This window comes from Hipposideros armiger, unplaced genomic scaffold, assembly GCF_001890085.2.
Source record: "Hipposideros armiger isolate ML-2016 unplaced genomic scaffold, ASM189008v1 scaffold_645, whole genome shotgun sequence".
In the NCBI taxonomy this organism is placed as follows: Eukaryota; Metazoa; Chordata; class Mammalia; order Chiroptera; family Hipposideridae; genus Hipposideros; species Hipposideros armiger.
In genome coordinates this window covers 936,954-958,007 of record NW_017731995.1, presented here as the reverse complement: position 1 = coordinate 958,007, position 21,054 = coordinate 936,954, and the positions used below count along the sequence as shown (strand labels likewise).

The following is a 21,054-nucleotide window of genomic DNA, read 5'->3' as shown; positions in this document are numbered from 1 at the left end:
TTATATGCATGCATGTATGTATGTATGTATTTGGTAGAACACTTACTTCACTTGTTGGAGCAGTTAAGTAAAACTTATTTTTAGCGTTTGTTAGAATGATTAGCTTATTTTCCAATCATGTCCTGGATCTAATGCAACTTGAAAGAACCTGAAAGCTGTTTAGTATTTCATTTAGATTGCTACTTGTCTTTATTGTTTTTGAAACAAATTATTGGACAGATTTTTTTTTTAATGCCACTATTTCTTGAATCTGAATTTTTGTTTCCACCTTTTATAAATATATACATATTTAAATATAAAAACAAAGTGTATAAAATGGTACTTTATTTTGAAACTCCTCATTATTTTATAGATAGCCTTGGGTGATTCTTAGAACTTTATTATGTTTACTTACACCATTCTAGCGAACTGCTTTGTAGTAGCTACATGATATTTTGAAGAATATTGCAGTTGTAAGTTTATCGGGGCCTCCAGCTCAGTAATTGAGTAGAGTGTGTGTGTGTGTGTGTGTGTGTGTGTGTGTGTGTGTGTAAAGAAAATACTTATACTTGAAGAAAAAACTTCAAATGAGATATTTTTAAATTCTACTTTTGTGGTTTTTTTTATAAGGAAGTAGTTCTTTGATAATTCTGTAATTAACCATGTATACATCTGTGTATGTATATACTCGTATATTTACATATTTGTTCTTTTATCCACAACTCAGAAATATCCATAGATAATGTGGTAGCACTAGAAGTTCTTTTGTAAGAGTGGTGACATGATGAAACTGTTTGTAATTTGGTATGGAGAGAGAAAAACCTGAAGGAATGAAAAATAATTCCAGATTATAACAGTAGTCCAAAATTAGAGCTATAGTAATGGAGAAATAAAACAAATTTGAGACTAATGTACAGGGGAGTTTTATAATTTTTCAGCTTATCTTTTCATTGTGCAGTATTTCTTTTTAGTGCAGTTTGTATTCCCCTTCCCTTAGTTACCTCCGCAGATGATCATAGTGTACATTGCTGTCATTATTTGAATAAAATTAAATCGTTTTATTCATTGAGGGAGTCCTAAGCTTTGTTGTGAAAATCTTTGAAATGCTTGTTGTTTTACATAACACAGAATTACAATGGATATATTAATGTTACCATTTGAATTTATAGTATGAGTTGAGGGTAAAGTTGTTCTAAAACAATAGAAATTCTATGAAATGTGTGACTTAATGACTCAAAAGGAGATTGTCCCTCACTTTCTTCAAAAACTTTTAACTTTCTGAGAGTTATGTCATAACCCCAACTCCCCCATCACTCCTTCCCTGAGTGAAAACACAAACAGGAAATTGGGGGAGGGGGGGAGTTAAAAAAAGAAAAAGATAAAAGTAGGGGTTTGGAATAGAAAAACCAGTTAACAATTAGTGCATTAGAATATTTCTTATAATTGTCTTATGCTTCAACTCTTTACCTTTAGGAATTTAAATTATTTTGCTTTACTTGGAAAGCAGTGTAAGAACTTCTTAGGATTGTTGATAAGCTTGGATGTTAACCCAGTTGAAAAATGGTGTTCGATTTTGAGTAGAATGATAAACTAAAACATATTCTCTGCTTTGCAGAAACATGATAAGAAACCTCCTATTTTAGGCTAAATATTTGAAAGACTTGTTGTCATTTATATGCGTTATATAAATCAGGCTTAAGCAAAAAGATTATTGGGAACATGTGCCAACCATAGAATAAGAACTGAAAAATCCAAATGAATTTGTATCATCAACATTAGAAATAATTTTGATCATTTAATAGTAAACAGAATGAGTACTCCCCCAATCTCCACCACCATCAGTTTTTAAGCATGCTCATCGGACTTCTGATAACTCCTTTCAGTTTTCCAGTGTACAGGATACTTTTCAAAGGCTGCTACCACAATTACTTTCTATAATTGAAAGTAAGATTCATGTAGAATTGTAGTTAGGAGAACAAATTGAGAAAATAACCAAGATCAAAACTATGCTTTATTGATTATTATCCTTCATAATATGATCCTTTGTAATATTGTGAAACTACTTGCTACTTTTCAGATAAGTTTATTAAACCTTTTAAATTTTGGTATGATTGATTCAGAACTTTTTGAGAATTTAACAGGTCAAAAGATTATATAAACGGGCCGGCCGAGTGGCGCGTTGGTTAATAGCTGTCTGGGGACGCCAGCTCTGAGCAGCAGGGCCCCAGTTTGGATCCCACATGAGGGCCAGTGACACTGTGCCCTCTACAGCTAAGATGGTGAACAATAGCTCCATCTGGAGCTGGGCTGCTGTGAGTCACCAGCGACAGCGTAGGCTGCAGCCCCTGCTGCAGTGGGCTGCCATAAGCTACCGTGTGTGGCCGGCAGCCAGTGTGAACTGCCAAGGGCCGCTGTGAGCGGCTGTCCAGAGGCTGGCGACCAATCTGCCTCACCCGGGAAGAGAGCAATGATAATACCAACATGGGCCAGTGAAGCAACGTCCTCCACAACTAGACTGAAGAACAAAGGAACAGCAACTTGTCTGTTCCCCTTCCCCCAATTCCCCAGCGCTGTTTCCTCCCCCAATTTGACAATAAAATCTAAAAAAAGAAAAAAAAAGATTATATAAAGTTGTAGTTAAATAACTGCTGTTAATACTATTGACAGAAGTTATTTGTATTTATTCATTTTAAAGATTTTATTGGGGACTTGGAGAAGGGGAACAGCCAGGTTGTTGTCCTTTAATCTTAGTTGTGGAGGGCGCAGCTAGCTCAGCTCCAAGTCCAGTTGCCCTCTGGCCACGCATCAGCAGCTCGCGGCCGCTCAGTGCAAGGTGCATGTTCAATCTTAGTTGCAGGTGGGTGTAGCCACCATCCCATGCGGGAGTCGAACCGGAAACCTTGTTGTTAGGACCACATGCTCTCACCAGCTGACCCATTCTGCCACCTGTGGGCAGCTCAGCTTGGGTGCAGCTCACTGGCCCATGTGGGAATCAAACCGGTGACCCTGTTGCTCAGAGCTCACGCTCTTAACCAACTGAACCACTTGGTCGGCCCCTATTAACAGAAATTATTTAACTAAAAAAGTACGAAGTCCTGCTTGTTTGTCTCAGCATTTTATTATAAAAATATTAAAATATACAGAATATTTGAAAGAATTATATGATGAATAGCCATATAATAACCATCATTAGTGGATCCATTAATTGATTTCTTTTTTGATTCACTTCAGAGTAAATTGAAGATATCAGTACATGTCGTCCCTAAATATTTCAACATGTATATGAATAACTATCAATAACAAGAGTTCAATATTTATAATTTTTTGAGGAAAATATACACAGTGAAATGTATGGGCATTTTGTTTGCTTAAATACACAACATGTGGTACAGGTTTATGAATATCTTTTTCTGTCCATAATGATATGCATTCAAATACCATAATACTTTTGGACACTCTTTAAAAAAGTGAGAAGCTGTAATTATTATTTTATTGCTTAAGAATACTGATTAGTGGGCCGGCTGAGTGGCGCGTTGGTTAAGAACTGGCTTGGGACACCAGAGGGCCCCGGTTCGGATCCCACATATGAGGGCCAGTGACACTGCCCTCTACAGCTAAGATGCTGAACAACAGCTCGACCTGGAGCTGGGCTGCCGTGCGTAGCCAGCGATGGCGTAGGCTGCAGCCCCTATGGCAGTGGGTTGCCATGGGCTACCGTGTGTAGCCAGCAGCCAGGAGCCAGCGTGAGCGGCCAGCAGCCGCAGTGAACGGCCATCCAGAAGCCGGCGACTGATCTACCTCCCCCGGGAAGAGCGCAATGATGGTGCCAACTTGGGCCAGTGAAGCAACATCCTCCACAACTAGACTGAAGAACAAAAGGACAGCAAGTTGTCTGTTCCTCTTCCCCCAATTTCCCAGCACTGTTCCCAGTCCCCAATTCCCCAATAAAAATCTTAAAAAAAAATACTGATTAGTGTAGGAAATTGTAAATAACAGGCCTATAAACTTGAATATGAAGAAGGTAGAAACTAGATTAGTCTCCTCTGATTGCCTTTGGACTTTTCCAATAAAGGTTGCCAGTTACTTGCATTGTTAAGGGCAGGTTTTATCAGTTGCTTCAGAGTTCGTTTGGTTTTATAGCTTTTTTAAATTGGGAAACATATTTCAAGATGCCATCCATCCTCCAATCACCTGTGGGAGGGCTGGGGAAGTCAAGTTATCAATTGGCTTGACTTCAGGAAGCATTAAAATGGAAATTTACATTTTTTGTTGTTGTTGTTTACACTCTTGTAAGTAACAACAGAGGGAGATTAAAAGGCAAAAAGGAAACAACAAGAGTTACCAGCAGTAGATGGTCAAGATAGAGGAGGTAATGGGGAGGCAAGCACTGCAGGAGAGAATGTCCCGGAACAAAACGAACAGCTGTCTTCCTCTTTGTCGAGGGACGCTTTAAACTGTCCAGCTTTCTCAGCAATGCTTCTTTTAAAATAGATTGCAGATCTAATCTATATAAGCTGCTTTTTTTTTTTTTTTTCCTAACAAGACTTTATTTTTTGGCTTCCAGACTTACCTGTAGTTAGGGCCTTAGACAAAGCTGAAGATGCGAGCAGCTCCATTGGTGATGTTGGCTGGAGAGTTCTTAACAAAGCATTTGTAATGGGAGAAACCCCAGTCCTGGGACACTTTGTGAAAAAGCGGGAGATCCTGCATGCTAGTGGGCCTTTGGGAATCACGATGGATGCATATTGGTACATTATCACCTTAGTAAAGGAACCTGTTTAACTTTATTAAGATAGTGTTACTTGAAATGACTTGAACATGGAACTCTTTTTCGTATACTTTGATTCTTATTTGCTGAAATTTGTTCCATGGGTTCAAATTTAGGGATTGGGGACCTATTAAGGTTATAGGGTGTCACTTTCAAGTAATACATTATCCATATTTGTTTTTTTAATCCTCATTTGTTTACTGTGAACTGGGAAGAGGAAGGGCCAGTTTTTACTTGTTTGTAGTTTGAATTGTGGTAGAATTGCAGGAGACCTTGTCTCTGTAGTGATCTACAGAAGATGTATGCTTTATGAATTTTTACTTTCATGAAATGTAATAGTGTTGATGCCCTTATCAGTACTTCTCAAGCTTTTTATGCTCTAAAGAGTATGTGGACCCCAAGGAGATCTTACCATATATTACTGGGCTCTGTCAGTTCATCTTGGCTAACACTTAAATTTAACTATTATTTATGCCTATTAAATTCGCATTTTTGTTGTTGCATTATATTCTGAATTTACTTAAGTGGCTCGTTTTGAAGCATTTAATGTGAGAGGAGTAATGTAGAATTACTGCAACTTAGAATAACATACATACAAGTCATTACTAGTTCTCTGGTACAAATATGAAATGTGAGTTTTTACAGCCTATTACAAATCACTGTGATATGTGACTTTGCAGAAGCCATCAAGAAATAACAGTGTAAAAAAAAAAAAAAACCACGTTGGATGACGTGTATTTGAATTGGATTTTGTTACACTAGTGATTACTTTGCCTTTGTGCTTTGTCCTGAAGTTTGATGAAACTTAAAATCGTCAGATCAATTGAGTTTTCTTCCAAGTACATTCATAATTGTCAATAGAATTTAAAGTGTTGTCATGTCTTTACATTCGGTTTCTTATTCATGTAACGATGGTTAAAGGGCGTCCTCTGTCAGTTTTCTTCCCTGTGACTATTAGCAAACCTTTTTCAGTTCTGAATTCTTAACTGTGTTTAAATAAAGCTAAAGAAGAAACTCCAAGGATAGTGTCTCCAAATTCCTTTTATATCTTCTTGAAAGGTGTTATGGTACGTGAGCAGTGCCATGCAATAATGATGATTCATTTCACTCTGTGCCATTCTTCTAGGCAATTCCCTCATTTTCCCATTTTTTAAATTAATTACGTCTTTTTTTTAGCATAGATAGGAATCATGATGAAATAACTATTAGGATAATGAAATAGGAAAATATTTCATGATGTAGAAAAACAGCAGTAAGATCCCGCAGTGTATCTCAGATTTATAAAAGGATACAGTAGACCCATATGGCAATGACAAGCAAGGGTTTGTTTTATTTATAAGAAGTAAAATTTATCTCTTTTGGTGATCTTTGGAAGACTCCTAAGAAAGAAAAAAAATGTTATGAAGTAATTCCTTACAAATAGTTAGAGCTGCTGAAAAAGAAAACTCAGAAACTTCAAATTGGGTCCAATGGATCCTGCTATGAATAGTGTATCAAGATTTGAGCATGGTAATATCTTTTTACTGTTTTTGAAGGTACTTATTAAGGTTTTTTTATTTTTAAGTTTTTATTTTTAATGTTCTCTGAATAGTTTCCCCATCCTCACAGTCCGCTTTCTCTTTTTCCTCTCCCTCCTTACCTCTCCTCCCGGTCCTCTTCCGGTTCCATTCCCCTTGGGGCCACTCTTGCTGTCTTCTCACCTCTCCCTCCCTCCCCCTCCTGGTATCCATCCTCACTCCCTCTCCCCCTCCTCCCACTTTTGTTCTCTGTTAACTGTAGTCTTTACATTTAAAAATGTAGGTATGGTTTATTTTTGGTTGTAGAGATTTGTTCCCTTTGCTTTATATATAAGTAGTTTATTTTTCCAACTTGATTTCTTCCTTGGATGGGAAGTCTGACAGACATTTTGTGCTGCCTAGGGCATGTTCATTGAAAGTGTCAGGCTAGCGTGGGTGGGAAGAGAGCTGTCGTTCAGGCCCTGGGCCCCTCCTGTGCTAATGAGGGAGGGATTTATTCTGGGTGCTGATACTCTCATTAGAAGCCTTACCGGTGATCAGTGAAACTTACTTGGAAAACAGCCTATGTTCTGGGAGGTGATGGGGTGATAGACGAAAGGCCTACATGAGGTCGTTTTCACAGGGAGTGGGGAGCAGGATGGGTGGGTATCGAAAGTTGTTCTATATGTAAACTTTTAATTAACCTTGATTTTTGGCAACACTTTTCACTCCCACCCTTAATCCCAGTGGCTCCCATCTTCGCTGTAGTCACTTTATAGTCTCAGGTTTGCAGTCTCCTCTGTTCATTTTGTCCCTTAACCATTTACTTGCCCATTTTCCTAAATGTGTTCTCCCTCCCTCGCCTCTCCTCTCCCTTCACTGTCCTGGGTTTATTCTTTTCTGTCTCTATATTAGAATTACTGCGTTACTGGGAACGAAGGGAAATCAACACATTTTTTAGTGTGGAATTTTCTGAAACATGTATATTAAAAGGTAGCATCCATTACAGTTTTTACTATCACCAGTATTTGAAGTTAGGGTTTTCATGGCAACTCAACTATCATTAAATTTTTTACCAGTTTAAGTTATAGAAAATACCTCTGTTATACCAGTTTTATAGGTAACAAGCAAATCATTATTTTCCCTTTTAAATTTGTTATTATACAGTTTTCTATGAATTGTTTGTTTATTTGAGTTACACATTTACTGTGAAATCCCAGATTTTATAACCAATTTTCATAGTATCTTTATGCAGTATATTGACTCTTCATCACGTTTGTTGGAAATATCTTTTAGTCTTTTGTTTTCACTCTGAATTTATACTTATTTTATAAATTATATTTTAATTATGTTTATCTGCATCATGACTTTAAACCTTGAAGTAATAAGTTATTACCACTCAAGATAACTTACAAGTATATTAAATAGGATTTAAATTTTTGTTTTACTAAAATTAATTTTTGTGGAACAGTTTTGCAAAATAATTTGGTAGCTCATTTTGAGAGCCAAGAAAATGTCTCTCTTTTGATCCTATTCTTAGAAGACTTAGTTAAAGGGAGGAGTAAAGTCTGTTCAGTATTTTTAACTCAGTATATTCTTGTTTTGTCAAATCGTTTGAAATACTAAAAGTCAGGTAAATATGTTTGTGTTTTCCAGATTATTGTTCGGTGGTAACAATTGTGGACCCGACAAATGCGAAGTTAACCTGCCTGCTCTTTAGTGGGAATTATGAAGCCCATCCGATGATTTATAAAAATGGAGATATTGTTCGCCTTCACAGGCTAAAGGTATAATTCATACTGTCTAGAACTTACATTTTTTTGAAGAGAACTGTATTGTTCACTAAAACTATTTAGCACTAATTATGTAGTTGCTTTGTTAGAACATGACATCAAGCATTTGAAGAGATAAGATGAAATGTAGATAGTATCATACTTCACATAATTTATATTAGGAAACCTCTTCATTTGAACAAACACCCTGCCCCCCTTCCACAGACATGTATTAGATGCTGTGGTGCAGGCTAGTTGTGCTCTGCCTTCTTGCTTCTAAATATAGTTTGATGTTTTAAAAGCTTTCCATGTAGAGTTTGATAAAAAACACTTGTTTAAAAAAAAAAAGCATTAGGTCAACAAGAGCAAAAGTGTGCAAAGATTGGGAGATTGTATTATTCTTTCCTGTTTGTTATATTAATTCAGGTACAATGAAAACATTGAGATATTAAATATAAAATCAAAATAAATTGATCTTCATTTATGAGAAATAAGTTAAAATATCAACAGGGGTGCTTTTTGGTACTTTTAAAATTATGCTGGCAAGTTTAATTAATGTAAGAAAACCTTCGGTATAAAAGTAAACCTATAAATAGTATGTGATTTTTATAAAATCAGCTTTTCAGTACTTGAATATGTTCAATCCCTGAGGTTTTAAGCATTTCAGTTCCTTCATCTTTTCCTTTGTTACATGGCTTTCCATGCAACCCCTTCATTATCTTGGTTGTCCTTTCTTCGAATGCTTCAGTTTGTCTGTGTCCCTCAGGGTCAGTGCAGTGTTCGTACATGAGCACAATATTCCAGGTGTGCTCTGTTCTTAGTTGTGGTGGGAGTGCCCTCTCTTGATCTGTCAGTGCCTTTTCCCTGAGAATTAGATGAATAGTAGGGAATATGTGCGTGAAGATAAATATAGAAATAGAAATACCATTGTAGCCGCCATATTACGGGCTTATTCAGACTTAACGAAATAGCTTAAGGTGTAAGAGTTGGAGCTTTCCACAGATTCATCCTAACAAAACATAAAGCCAGGCCTTTATAAGTTCAAGGCAATCATCCAGCAACTAGAATGCCAACAAGAACAAGACTCAGTGTGGGTCAGCAGAAGGCAGCATAATTCAGAGCCTTTACAGTAGATCATCCACGATGTCTAGAAAAGATGAAGAAATACTAGTCATGAAAAGAAACAGGAAAATGTTACCCATGGTCAAGAAAAAATATTAGACACTCCGCACCAACCTCATGGTGGCCCAGATGTAAGATTTTAAAACAAAAACTTTAAAGCAGTTATTATAAATATTTTCAAAGAATTGAGTATATTCAGTAAATTAAAGGACTGTGGTTAAATGAATGCAATTTAAGTAATTTCTATAAAGAAGTGGAAACTGTAAAAAACTGATAGAAATTGAATAACTGAAAAGAGCAGCAGATGAAATGAAAAATTTACTGGATGAACTGAACAGATTAGATATATCACATTTACTTGAGGATAGATCAGTAGAAGTTATATAATCTGAAGAACAAGGATTAAAGAAAAATTGACAGACCCTTAGGAACCTGTGAAATGATATCATATGGTAAAACATGTCATTTAAGATACAGGAGAAGAGAATGGGAAAAAAATATTTAAAGAAATAAGGACCAGAATTTTTTTCCGAATTTGATGGGAAATATTGACTTACAGATCCAAGAAGCTCAGTGCACCCTATGTGTGGTACCACAAAGAAAAGCACATCTAAACAAATCATGGCAAAACCATTGAAAAAGGAAACTTGAAATCAGCTGGAGAAGCAACACATTCCATATAGGGAAAGTGATACCAGTCATCTTTGATTACTTAAAATAACGACACCCGAAGAACTAAGTAATGATAAATTTTAAATGGTGATAAAAAAATGTATTCACCCAGAATTTTGTGTCCAGAGAAAATATCCTTTGCAAATGAGGGTAAAATAAAGATGTTTTTATATCAAAGAAAATGAAAGAATCCATAGCCAGCATGTCCAAAAAAAAAAGATAAATTAATGAGTAAATAATATGAAAGACCGTATTTTGTACATGTTCCTATAATGTCACTAAAAGATGAATGGCTATATAAAAGAAATACAATATTGTAAAGTGGGGTTTACAAAATATGTAGAAAAATATGACAAGAATAGCACAAAGGGTGGGTGGGATGGTTAAATGGAATTATATCACTGAAAGGTGATTACCTTCAGAGGCTATTATACTTTCAGTAGAAAGCATAAACTGGGATGTGGGAAAGTGGGAAATGTGAAATGGGAAGTAGGAGCATGTAGTAGAACAGTATTGATTCAAAATCGACTGAGACTAAGAATTCATATATAGCTCAGAGGAAGTAAATGGAACACTAATCGGTTCAAAATAAGACAGGAAAGGAACAATAGAAAAACAATTTTTTAAAAAGCAAAAAAGGGAAATGAGGAAAACAAGTAAGGTAACAGAGTTACATAGAACCATATCAAAAATTACATTTATGTAAATTGACTAAACACTCCTTTGCAAGGAAAAAATAGACTGAAAAAGATAAACCAGATGAAGATGCAAACCAGTTGGAAGTAAAGCTGTAGAAAAGCGAACAGTAAGCATTAGGAAAAGGAAATAACTTTTCCTAATCAGAGTATCACAAGAGATTAAAAGGGGGGAGCATTTCACAAGGACAGAAGGGTTGCTTTATGAAGATGATGTAACCGGTAAATGTATGTTCATCTCATAACTGAGCTTCAAAATTCAGAAAGCCAAAGTGTGGTGGTGTATCTCAGCTCTCAGACCAATGAAACCTTAGCCTCAGCTGCATTTTGCTCACCTCAAACTCTTATATTTTAAGTGTTCTAGTTTCCTATGTTACATTTATAAGTAACTGTCACTTGTTATTTTTCCTTTTGTAAATTATATCTTAATAAAAAACTAATAAATGTAAAAGTTCAAGATTGATAGGATTAGGGAATCTACCACCTAGTTCTTTAAAAAAAAAAATTTGCAGAATGTTTTACAGTTTACATGGTGCTTGATAGAACCCAGTGAGTTTTATAATTTCGTATGCTAATGAAATATTAAACAATTATGTCCTTTATTAACTATGGCAAGATTTTATAATCTCTCAAGTTTCTTCACTTCCTGGGTTCTGTATCAGTAAGCTGTTATGTATGTTTCTGTTTTGTTTTCTACTTGTCCCACTTTCTTAGATCCAAATATATAAAAACGAGACTCAAGGTATCAACAGCAGTGGCTTTGCATCTTTGACGTTTGAGGGAACTGTGAGAGCTCCTATCACACCTCGTACTTCAAGCAAGTGTTTTAACTTCACGGCTGAGGACCGCAGAATGGTAGAGACCTTACGTGCTTGGGCCTCCACTAATATAGAACCTTCTTCGACATTAGTGAGATTGCGTGATGTTCAGCCAGAACAGTATTTTGACCTGACTTGCCAGCTCTTGGGCAAAGCCGAAGTGGACGGAGCATCATTTCTCCTCAAGGTAGACGTGTTTAAATATTTGCAGTTATACGTTAGTACCACCTGCGTGCCTATAAAGAGCTTATGTTTTAGATTCTGATGGAATAACTATGCATACTGTGTATTAGGAACTTAACATCTAACTTTCCATTTTTGATGAGCCTGTATATCCATGCAGCTCTACTCTTGGACTTCTATCATTTCTCCTCAAGGTAGACGTGTTTAAATATTTGCAGTTATACGTTAGTACCACCTGCGTGCCTATAAAGAGCTTATGTTTTAGATTCTGATGGAATAACTATGCATACTGTGTATTAGGAACTTAACATCTAACTTTCCATTTTTGATGAGCCTGTATATCCATGCAGCTCTACTCTTGGACTTCTATCATTTCTCCTCAAGGTAGACGTGTTTAAATATTTGCAGTTATACGTTAGTACCACCTGCGTGCCTATAAAGAGCTTATGTTTTAGATTCTGATGGAATAACTATGCATACTGTGTATTAGGAACTTAACATCTAACTTTCCATTTTTGATGAGCCTGTATATCCATGCAGCTCTACTCTTGGACTTCTTTATCCTGTACTTCCAGAGACTAATAGTATCATCAGATCTATATTTTAAATGTGGTATGGTTCATGTGATAGTTATTTATATTTTTCTTACTTTAATCCTAAGAAAATATGGAGTAATAATAAAGTTTTAGTACTAGTAAAATATATTTATTTGTGTATTTATTTTAGTACTAATGAAATATGTGTTTCTTATTTTAGTACTAGAAATTTACATATTTTTAGCTGCAGTTCTACGTGTAAAATTATTTTATTGGTAATTGTATTTCTTTTCGAACTCAAATGTAATAGAATACACTATGGGATGTTTGTAATTTAACAATGAAAATAGTTTGATTGAATCTTAAGGTTATAATTTTACCATAATAAAAATACTGCGATTACTTATTCCCCAATAAGAGACATTAAAGAGGACATTCCTTTTACTAGAATCAATAAATGTATAAATTAAAACATTTGTTACAAACCAAAAACTTAGATGTTAAAAAAGACAATATTCCCCCAGTGTTGTTTCAAAGAGAAATTATAATTATAGGTTACTAAGAATATAATGTTAATAGTAATAGATTAAAAGCTATAGTCAGAGATATACTCTAATACAAAATTTAAAACCTTACATATCTTCATGAACAAAGAAAGAAAAAACAGCGTATTGGAATATGCTTTTAACTCAAAATTGAACAAAATAACACAGAACTATATAAAAAGTGGGAAGTGGTATTTTAATAAGGTATTTAATTTTGGACAGTTTAATATTATCCAGAAATTTAAAATATATTTTTAAATGATATGTAGTGAAAAGTTTCTCTCCTCAAATCCCTCTCTGTTTCTCCCCCACCCCCATCTTCTCAGTCTCTCCCTCCAAAAACTAGGAAACCACTGAAAAGAGTTTCTTGAATATCTTTTCAGACATATTTTAGTTCACATATATTTTTTTCTTCTTGTATACATATGATAGCATACTATACACATTCTGCCATTGCTTTTTTTACTTAATTCTATCATAGCGATTTTTCTACGTCACTACCTAACAAGGTCCTTGTATTAGTTTCCTAGGGCTGCCATAACAAATTACAACAACCTAGATGGCTGAAAATATCGTAAATGTGTTACCTCAGAGTTCTGGAAGCCTGAACTCCAAAATCAGTATGTCGGCAGGGCCATGCTTCCTCCAAAGCCTTTTGGGAAGAGTCCTCCCCTGCCTCTTCGTAGCTGCTGGTGGTTGCTGGTGTTCTTTGCCTTGCCAGATGCATCGCTCCAATCTCTGTCTCTGTTATCAAATGGCCGTCTTCCCTTTGTGTCTATTATAATGACACCAGTCATGTTGGTTTAACCGCTGTAACCCAGTATGACCTCATCCTAACTAATTGTATCTGCGGAGACACTGTTTTCAAATAAAGTCACATTCACAAGTTTCTTGTAGACATGAACTTAGCGATACTACTCACCTGCTTTGTTTTTTTATCAGATGGAGGCATGGCATGTTTTTAACTTGCATCCTATTGATGTGTTAGGAGGTTGACTTAAATGTTTGTCATTTCACATCTGTGATCACAGAGCTGTGAAGATAGATTGCTAGAAATAGAATTGCTGATTCAAGGAGTTTGTGCTTTTGAATTTTTGATAGTTTTTGCTAAATTACCCTTCATGTATGAAAGAAGCTGTTTTCCAGCAGTAATACGTGTCTCCTAACAGTAAGTAAGGTATGTAGGAATTGTTATATATAGTTAATGATTAAGAAAATATATAAAATTAATAAGTTCAAAAGTTTAAAAAACAAAGTTCTATTCTGATTTTTTTAAAAGAAAGAATTTTCTAAATTAGGAATGATACAAGAGATATCTTTATATACGTAGGGGTATTTATACCTCATGAAATGTTCTATTCAATTTTTATGCTACTAAATATGAGTCTAGATTAAATTGTTTTTTGGTTTCAAATTTTAAATTTAATTTAGATTTTTTAAGTTGTTGAATTAACTACTGAAGTGATTGAGCCCAGATGGTGAACTCCTTCAAACTGAGTTAGACCAAGAACAGACCAATATTGCACAAAACAAGGACATGCACCTCAGTTTATTAATATAGAAACTAAAATGTTTATTTTTAGAAATCTGACATGGTTCAGTTTCAGGAAAATTATAGTCATCTCCATGAATGTTAAAAAGTATATGATAATTTCAATGAATGTTTAAAATACTTATGAAACTGTTTAGCAAAATAGAAGCATGCTTTCTTAGTGAATAATTTCTAAGGTAGACAGACAATATTTAGTGTTGGAATTCTGGAGTGAATAATACCAGAAACAGGACAAAATACCCACTATTTCTGTTATGTAATGTCACTTAGGAAGTCTTGGGAAATTCACTGAGATGAGAAAAAGAAATCAGAGATTTAACTATTTTAAAAGAAAGAAAAAAAAAGGTTCAGTACTCACAAGATATAAAACCCCCAACAAGGGTCAGCTGAGTGGCTCAGTTGGTTAAGAGCTTGCTCAAGAGTGCAAGCCCTGAGCAACAGCAGTTCGTTTCCCGGCCTGAGCTGAGCTGCCGCTGAACTGCCAACAGGTGGCAGGATAGCTCAGCTAAAAAAATAAAAAATAAAAAAATAAAAACCCCAACAATTAACTGTAAACCTATTTGGAGTAATAAAATTATTCAGTGACCTAAATTGTTTAAAACAGTAAAATATAGCTTTCCTAGATATCAGTAATAAATAGAACATATAATTGAACAAAAGACCTTTCAAAGTCTCAACAACTGCAAAACAAGAAAGTTCATGCAAGAAATACCTAGCCTATGAAGAAAACTACAAAACTTAGGAGCTTAAAACAAAGTTTGAAATATTCAAAATAAAACCACAGTTTTTTTCTAATTGTCTGTAATTCTGAAGTTTTGTAGAAACATTAAATGATCAGGAATAAAGCAAGAAAATCTTGCCAAAGAAAACTAAGTGGGAGCTTCATATTAGATCCCAAAACATGAAATTATAATAATTAAAGCTGAGCTGTAATAAGACTGATCAACGGAAAAGGTTGGGAACCTCAAAGTCTTATAGCTATAGTAATGTAATATATGATGAAAATAACATTAAATAATATTTCAGATTGATAAAGATTGTTAAAAGTCTGACTTCTAGGCAATTAAAACAAGCATGAAAGCATGTAGCAACTCTGCCCTCTTAACCCCTCATCCAAAACACTGGTGGATTGGTTTGTAAAGCCATTTTAAAGTCACAAAAACAATGTACACAACATGAAAGAATACATTTTAAGTGGATAAAAATGTTTGTGGAATATGCTTTCAAAAGTGATTGTCCTGGTTCACACCAATGTCCTTGTCATACCCTTGATAGCATAACATAGACCAACTCGTCTCTTAACATCCTAGCACGGCAGAGGCTAGTGCATGTCCCAAGGACGGGGAGTAGTACATCCTCGTCCCATGCCCGCGTCTCCTTCCTTATCTCAGTGTACCCTACAGAGCAGTCCAACACCTTTTCCTTTTCCAGCACCCATGAGGTTTATTCACTTGTATTCATAACATCTAATATAAGCAAAATAGTCACGTCTATACTTTTAAAGACATTTTCCAAATAAAAAAAATGTGGAAAAATGGGCAAAGGTCGGAATACATTCCTAAAAGCTAGGATTTTATACTTAAATTAGCAGAGATACTCATAAAGGTTTATATACAGGATGGTAATTACTAAATTATTTAAAATAGCAAAAAGTTCGAAACAACCCAAATGACCAATAAAGGGATTAGTTTAATAAATTTGTATGCATCCATACCATAAAATAATGTGAAGCTATTGAAAATCATATTTTAGAAGAATATTTAAATTCCCTGATGAATCATTCAACAATAAACTAGGGAACAAAAAGAATATAATGCCAGTGTATTAAAAAGAAAAAAAGACTTATGCTTTATAAGTACACACACACAAAAAAAGATAAAGTAAATTCAAAAATATGTTAATATTTTCCCTAGAATCATAGCAGTTTGGACTTTTTTTCTTTATGTTTTCTGCATGACCTATATATATGTAGTCCTTTTTACAATAAAAAAAATATATCATTGAAAGTTTAGCAGGTATTTCCAAGAATATATTTAATTACTTTTAAGTTTTATTGCCAGCAGATAAAACCCTTTTAGCCTCCACGATTTTACAAAAAGATCATTAACCTTGGCTCTTCCCTCTTATGGCAGGTGTGGGATGGTACCAGGACCCCGTTCCCATCATGGAGAGTCTTAATACAAGACCTTGTTTTTCACGGTGAATTAAGTGAGCTCGAGCGGCTGCAGAATCTAACAGTAGACATTTTAGTCTATGACAACCATGTTCAAGTGGCAAAATCTCTGAAGGTGACGTTGAGTAGCAAACATGTTTGCTGTTTTTCATTTTTATAAATTGGGGTAAATCACATTTATAGATGAAAGTTGAGGTCTAGAAATGAACTCCAAATGTATTTTTCTCTTTAATTTTTAGTTTGTAAAATGTATGTTCAAAATAAATATCTGGTAGAGATATTAAAATATATTGGCTTGAACAGCTTTTTAAAATTACAGAATGTTTCCTGAATATCTGAAAGCCATATACAATTTTACTATGAAAATAGTAAAGAAAAATTTTACAAGTATTGTGCAAGATAATACTGTTTTAAAATCACAAAGGATACATAAGAGATTTGTAAAAAACATTAAGCTTTGGTAATTGGTTTGATAAAATGTAGCCTGTAACTTTGTACTCATTAGTTTAAGAAATGTTAATCTACCTCCAATATATATTATAAGATGTGTGTGTGTACTGTTTACTAGAATTTGCTCACAGTTTTGAGATAGTTTTTTAGGTAAAAGTACACATTTTAGATATGGCACTTCTTGCTTAGTAATAACGTTTTAAGGAATGTTTTCTTATATCTTATTTGCAAGTATCCTTTCTAGCAAAGAGTGGCATTAATAATAATAATAATATTTGTTACATCCTTCATATGTATTTAGCATTATCCTGTGCAGTACATAATATTATTATTTCCATTTGACAAATTAGAAAACTGAGACACTCAGAAATTAAGCCCAAGAATTCACAGCTATGTGGGTGACGCCAGTATTTGAACCTACAGCGTCTGTTACCAGAGCCTGTCCTCTTAACCAGGATAAAGAAATGATTTTCTGTATTGCAGATAGCTCCCATCCCACCTTTAAGGAGTTATACAGCCTGCTTATAGAAGCCATACAGTCTTATAGGAAGAAAACAATTTAAGTGAACTGAATTTTAATGCCCACTTTACCTTTGTAAATACATGTACTTGGAGGAAAAATACTTCCCCTTGCACATTGTGTTACAGAGAAGCCCATCCAGTCCGGCTGAGTGGCTTGTTGGTTAAGAGTTGGCTTGGGAGTGCGAGCTCTGAGCAGCAGGGCCCGGGTTTGGATCCCACAAAGGGCCAGTGACGCTGCGCCCTCTACAGCTAAGATAGTGAACAACAGCTCGACCTGGAGCTGGGCTTCCATGAGTCGCCAGCGACTGTGTAGGCTGCAGTGGAGCTGGCAGACAGCAGGTGTGAGCTTTCGTGAGCTGCCGTCAGCGGCCATCCAATGGACGGCGAGCGACTGCTTCACCCGGGAAGAGCACAATGATCATACCAACATGGGCCAGTGAAGCGACGTCCTCCACAACTAGTTTGAAGAACAAAAAGACAGCAACTTGTCTGTTCCAATTCCCCGATAAAATCTTAAAAAAATAAATAAATAAAAATATGCCCACCCAATTCAAATCAATAAGTTAGGTCAAAGTCAGGGTCCAGGAAGGTGACAACTGCTCTCTTGTCCTGTGTGTGTGTGTGGTGTGCACACGTGCACTCATAGCTGACAATGGAGAAAATTGACTGTTGAAGGTGTATTTTGATGCTTTCCCTTGATTTTGTCTACATCGATTAGTTTATTTTTTTAAATGTAATGATAAAGCCAGTACTAAAGTCCCAAAGTCTTTTTAAAAATGCAGTTCTTCTATTAGTGAAAGAGATTTACACTTTAGATCACTTTCCCCATTTAATTCCCTTCTTTTTCCCTATGCTGCTTCTGTGGGTCTTTCCGTTCCCCTCGCTAGTCCTGACCAGTTATACTTGTCCAGGTCCTCACAGCAGCCAGCACAGTGCTTTCCGTGTGGCGAGGTAAATAGCATCTGCTGGGAATGGATGAATCAGTGAGAACTGTGCGTTTTTCTCAGACGGTTTCCCTTTCCCTTTTTGTCCTCTTCATCTCACCCACTAGAGGGTGCTGCGAGCACACATAATTAAAGATAGGATGCTTCATTTTGTTTTCCTAAAGATAGGACATTTTGTTCTTTATCTGCTATAATAGAAAAATGAAAAGGCTTTTCTCTATGTGTAAGTAATTTAACTGTATGTAGGCTTTTAGTAATGTATGTTGACATCATAGTTTACTTGTCCTGAGACAACCTCTATATCAACCATTTCCTATTAATTTAAGAAATCCTCAGAGGCACATGACGTCAATACAAATTAACTCTTAGCAGCACTTGAAGACAGCTGTTTAAAATTGCATTTTTATATCAAAATACATGAACATGTATTTTTGTTGTGTAGGAACAGGAAAAATATTTTGAAATAAAGAGACGGTTAAGGCAATTATAAAGTATAATTTAATTGACTTCTGTATACAACACATTTTACAGCCTAAGTTGCCCGTAACATTTTTCCTAAATCTTGCTTTTAAGTAAGTTATCTCATTCCCTACACATTTTGCAGAAACACACACACTTTCACACTGACATTTCAATCCTTTGGTCTAGAAATTAAAGCAGTGTATTTTGAATCCCCAGTCTTATCCTGACACAATTTTAAAATAATTATAAAATATATGTAGTAATTATTATGTTTGGCCTTCAGTGACTCAAGAGGTATAATTTGACTGGTTATTTTCAGACATATGCAGTCATTGAAAATATTAAACCTAAAGTGAAATTCATGGTAGTTTATAAGGTGCATTTAAATTATTTCAAAAGGGATAGTGATTTCTTAATATCCATATTTGCTTTGCTTTATTTTTAATGTTTCTGTATTGAGATGGGCTTTTATAACAATTATAAAAGTAATTTTTATAATATTTTGTTATGACTCCCTTGCACTTGTATTTTTGGAATTTTATCACATTATGGACAAGATTAAGCAATATCTGTCTCTTATAATAGAGCATCTGGCACATTTCCCAGTATATTTAGCAACCTAAAAAAAAAAATACAATGCTGCCTCCAGAAGGAATTTCTGGAAATAACAATTTATCACCCTATAGCTTATTTATATAAATAAATTCAGTCTTTAACTTTTGTTTTATTATGAAACCCATAGTAGAAAAGATAGTATAATACATATCCATGTACCTCCCATTCAAACTTAACATTTCTAAATGTTTTGCCACATTTATTTTAGGTACTTTTAATTTTTAAATTAATTTTTATTAAATTTATTGGGATGACATTGGTTAGTAAAATTATCTAGGTTTCGGGTGTACAGTTCCTGTAATATATCATCTGTATTATGTTTTCACCACCCGGAACCAGTTCTCCTTCCATCACTATATATTTGATCCCCTTTTCCCTCTTTTAATTTTTGAGAAATAAAACTCTAGCTATTGAACCTTCTTTGTACCTCTGCTTATTCTCATTTTTTGCTCCCCAGTACTCTATTGCTGTGTATCCTAACATGTAGGTATGTCTACCCACGTGTATTATGTTTTTATGTACTTTTGTCCAAAAAATGTGTATTGTATATGTATCATTCTGTAATTTGCTTTTTAAAATACTTTTTGGATTTATCCATGTTCATAGATGTGTCTGCATTTATACCAGACTGTCTCCATTTATTTTTAAACGACATTTCATAAGTCAAGCCCCTACTCCCCTTTCACTCTTCAAAATTGACCTGGCTATTCACTTGCATGTATGTTTTCAGAGCAGCTTTTCAAATTCCATGAACGACACTGGGGATTTTATCGAAATTCCATTGATTTTTAAAGATTAATTAGGGGGAAATTATCTTCCTAATGATAAGTCTTTTTATTTGTGAGTGTGATGCCTTCCTCCTTGTGTGGGCCTGCTTTAAGTCCTTTGTGGGACTTCCATATCCTGTACTGCTGTGTTATGTATATAAAAAAAGAATTGCCGATTCTAATAAACGTTCCAAACAGATAAAGGTAAATAGAAATAGGTGATTTCATATTTTCTTCCAGGATGTTACTTTGGAAACCATGAGGAAAATCAGTTTTGTCTTTTTTTTTTTCTTCTTTTTGTCTTTTCCTTCTCCAACTACCCTGTTCCCCTGCCATGATGTAGGTGTTAGTGGAAAAGACTAACTGCCTTACCTCCTCACATAACCTATTACTGGATAGGAGAAAGGCCCTTGGGAATGAAGGCGTAGCATCTGGGAGTGGGTGATTCCCCTTTTTTCTCTCGCTTCTCCCCTCCATCAAATCCGTGTAGTGTTGAAGAGAAATACAATGAACTGAAACTAATTACAGAGGTGGGAGGTTGGTTTACTAGCTCGTCGTTTTTATCTTCCCCCTTATATAGCATTTCTGTTGCATAGAAGTTCACCAACTGTTATTCATCCTGACCTTGAGTGGAAAAAAGAAAATGTTAGTCCCATAGTCATCAGCAGTCAGGAATGCTGCCTCATGCAAATGAATTAAATTTCCTATTTCGTAATTCTTTTTGTTTATAATTCTTCATACAAATAAATGTAATTTAGGTTATTTCGCTTATTTTGAGTAGATGTCAATTTCTTTGATAAACATTCTGCATCTGCCTCTTTTTTTTTAAAGATTTTTATTGGGGAATTGGGGGATGGGAACAGTGCTGGGGAATTGGGGGAAGGGGAACAGGCAAGTTGCTGTCGTTTTGTTCTTCAGTCTAATTGTGGAGGACGATGCTTCACTGGCCCAAGTTGGCACCATCATTGCACTCTTCCCGGGTG

General features: G+C 35.1%; 1 protein-coding gene across 1 annotated transcript in view; it reads left to right on the top strand.

The window, feature by feature from the left end:
- The window catches only part of POT1 (protection of telomeres 1), an 84,576-nt gene that overhangs the window by 27,479 nt on the left and 36,043 nt on the right, over nucleotides 1-21,054 (top strand). Inside the window, exons 8-10 of the mRNA XM_019625919.1 lie at nucleotides 7,900-8,030; nucleotides 11,219-11,509; nucleotides 16,271-16,426. Of these exons, the coding sequence (XP_019481464.1) occupies nucleotides 7,900-8,030; nucleotides 11,219-11,509; nucleotides 16,271-16,426 (578 nt within the window). The remainder of the gene's footprint in view (nucleotides 1-7,899; nucleotides 8,031-11,218; nucleotides 11,510-16,270; nucleotides 16,427-21,054) is intronic.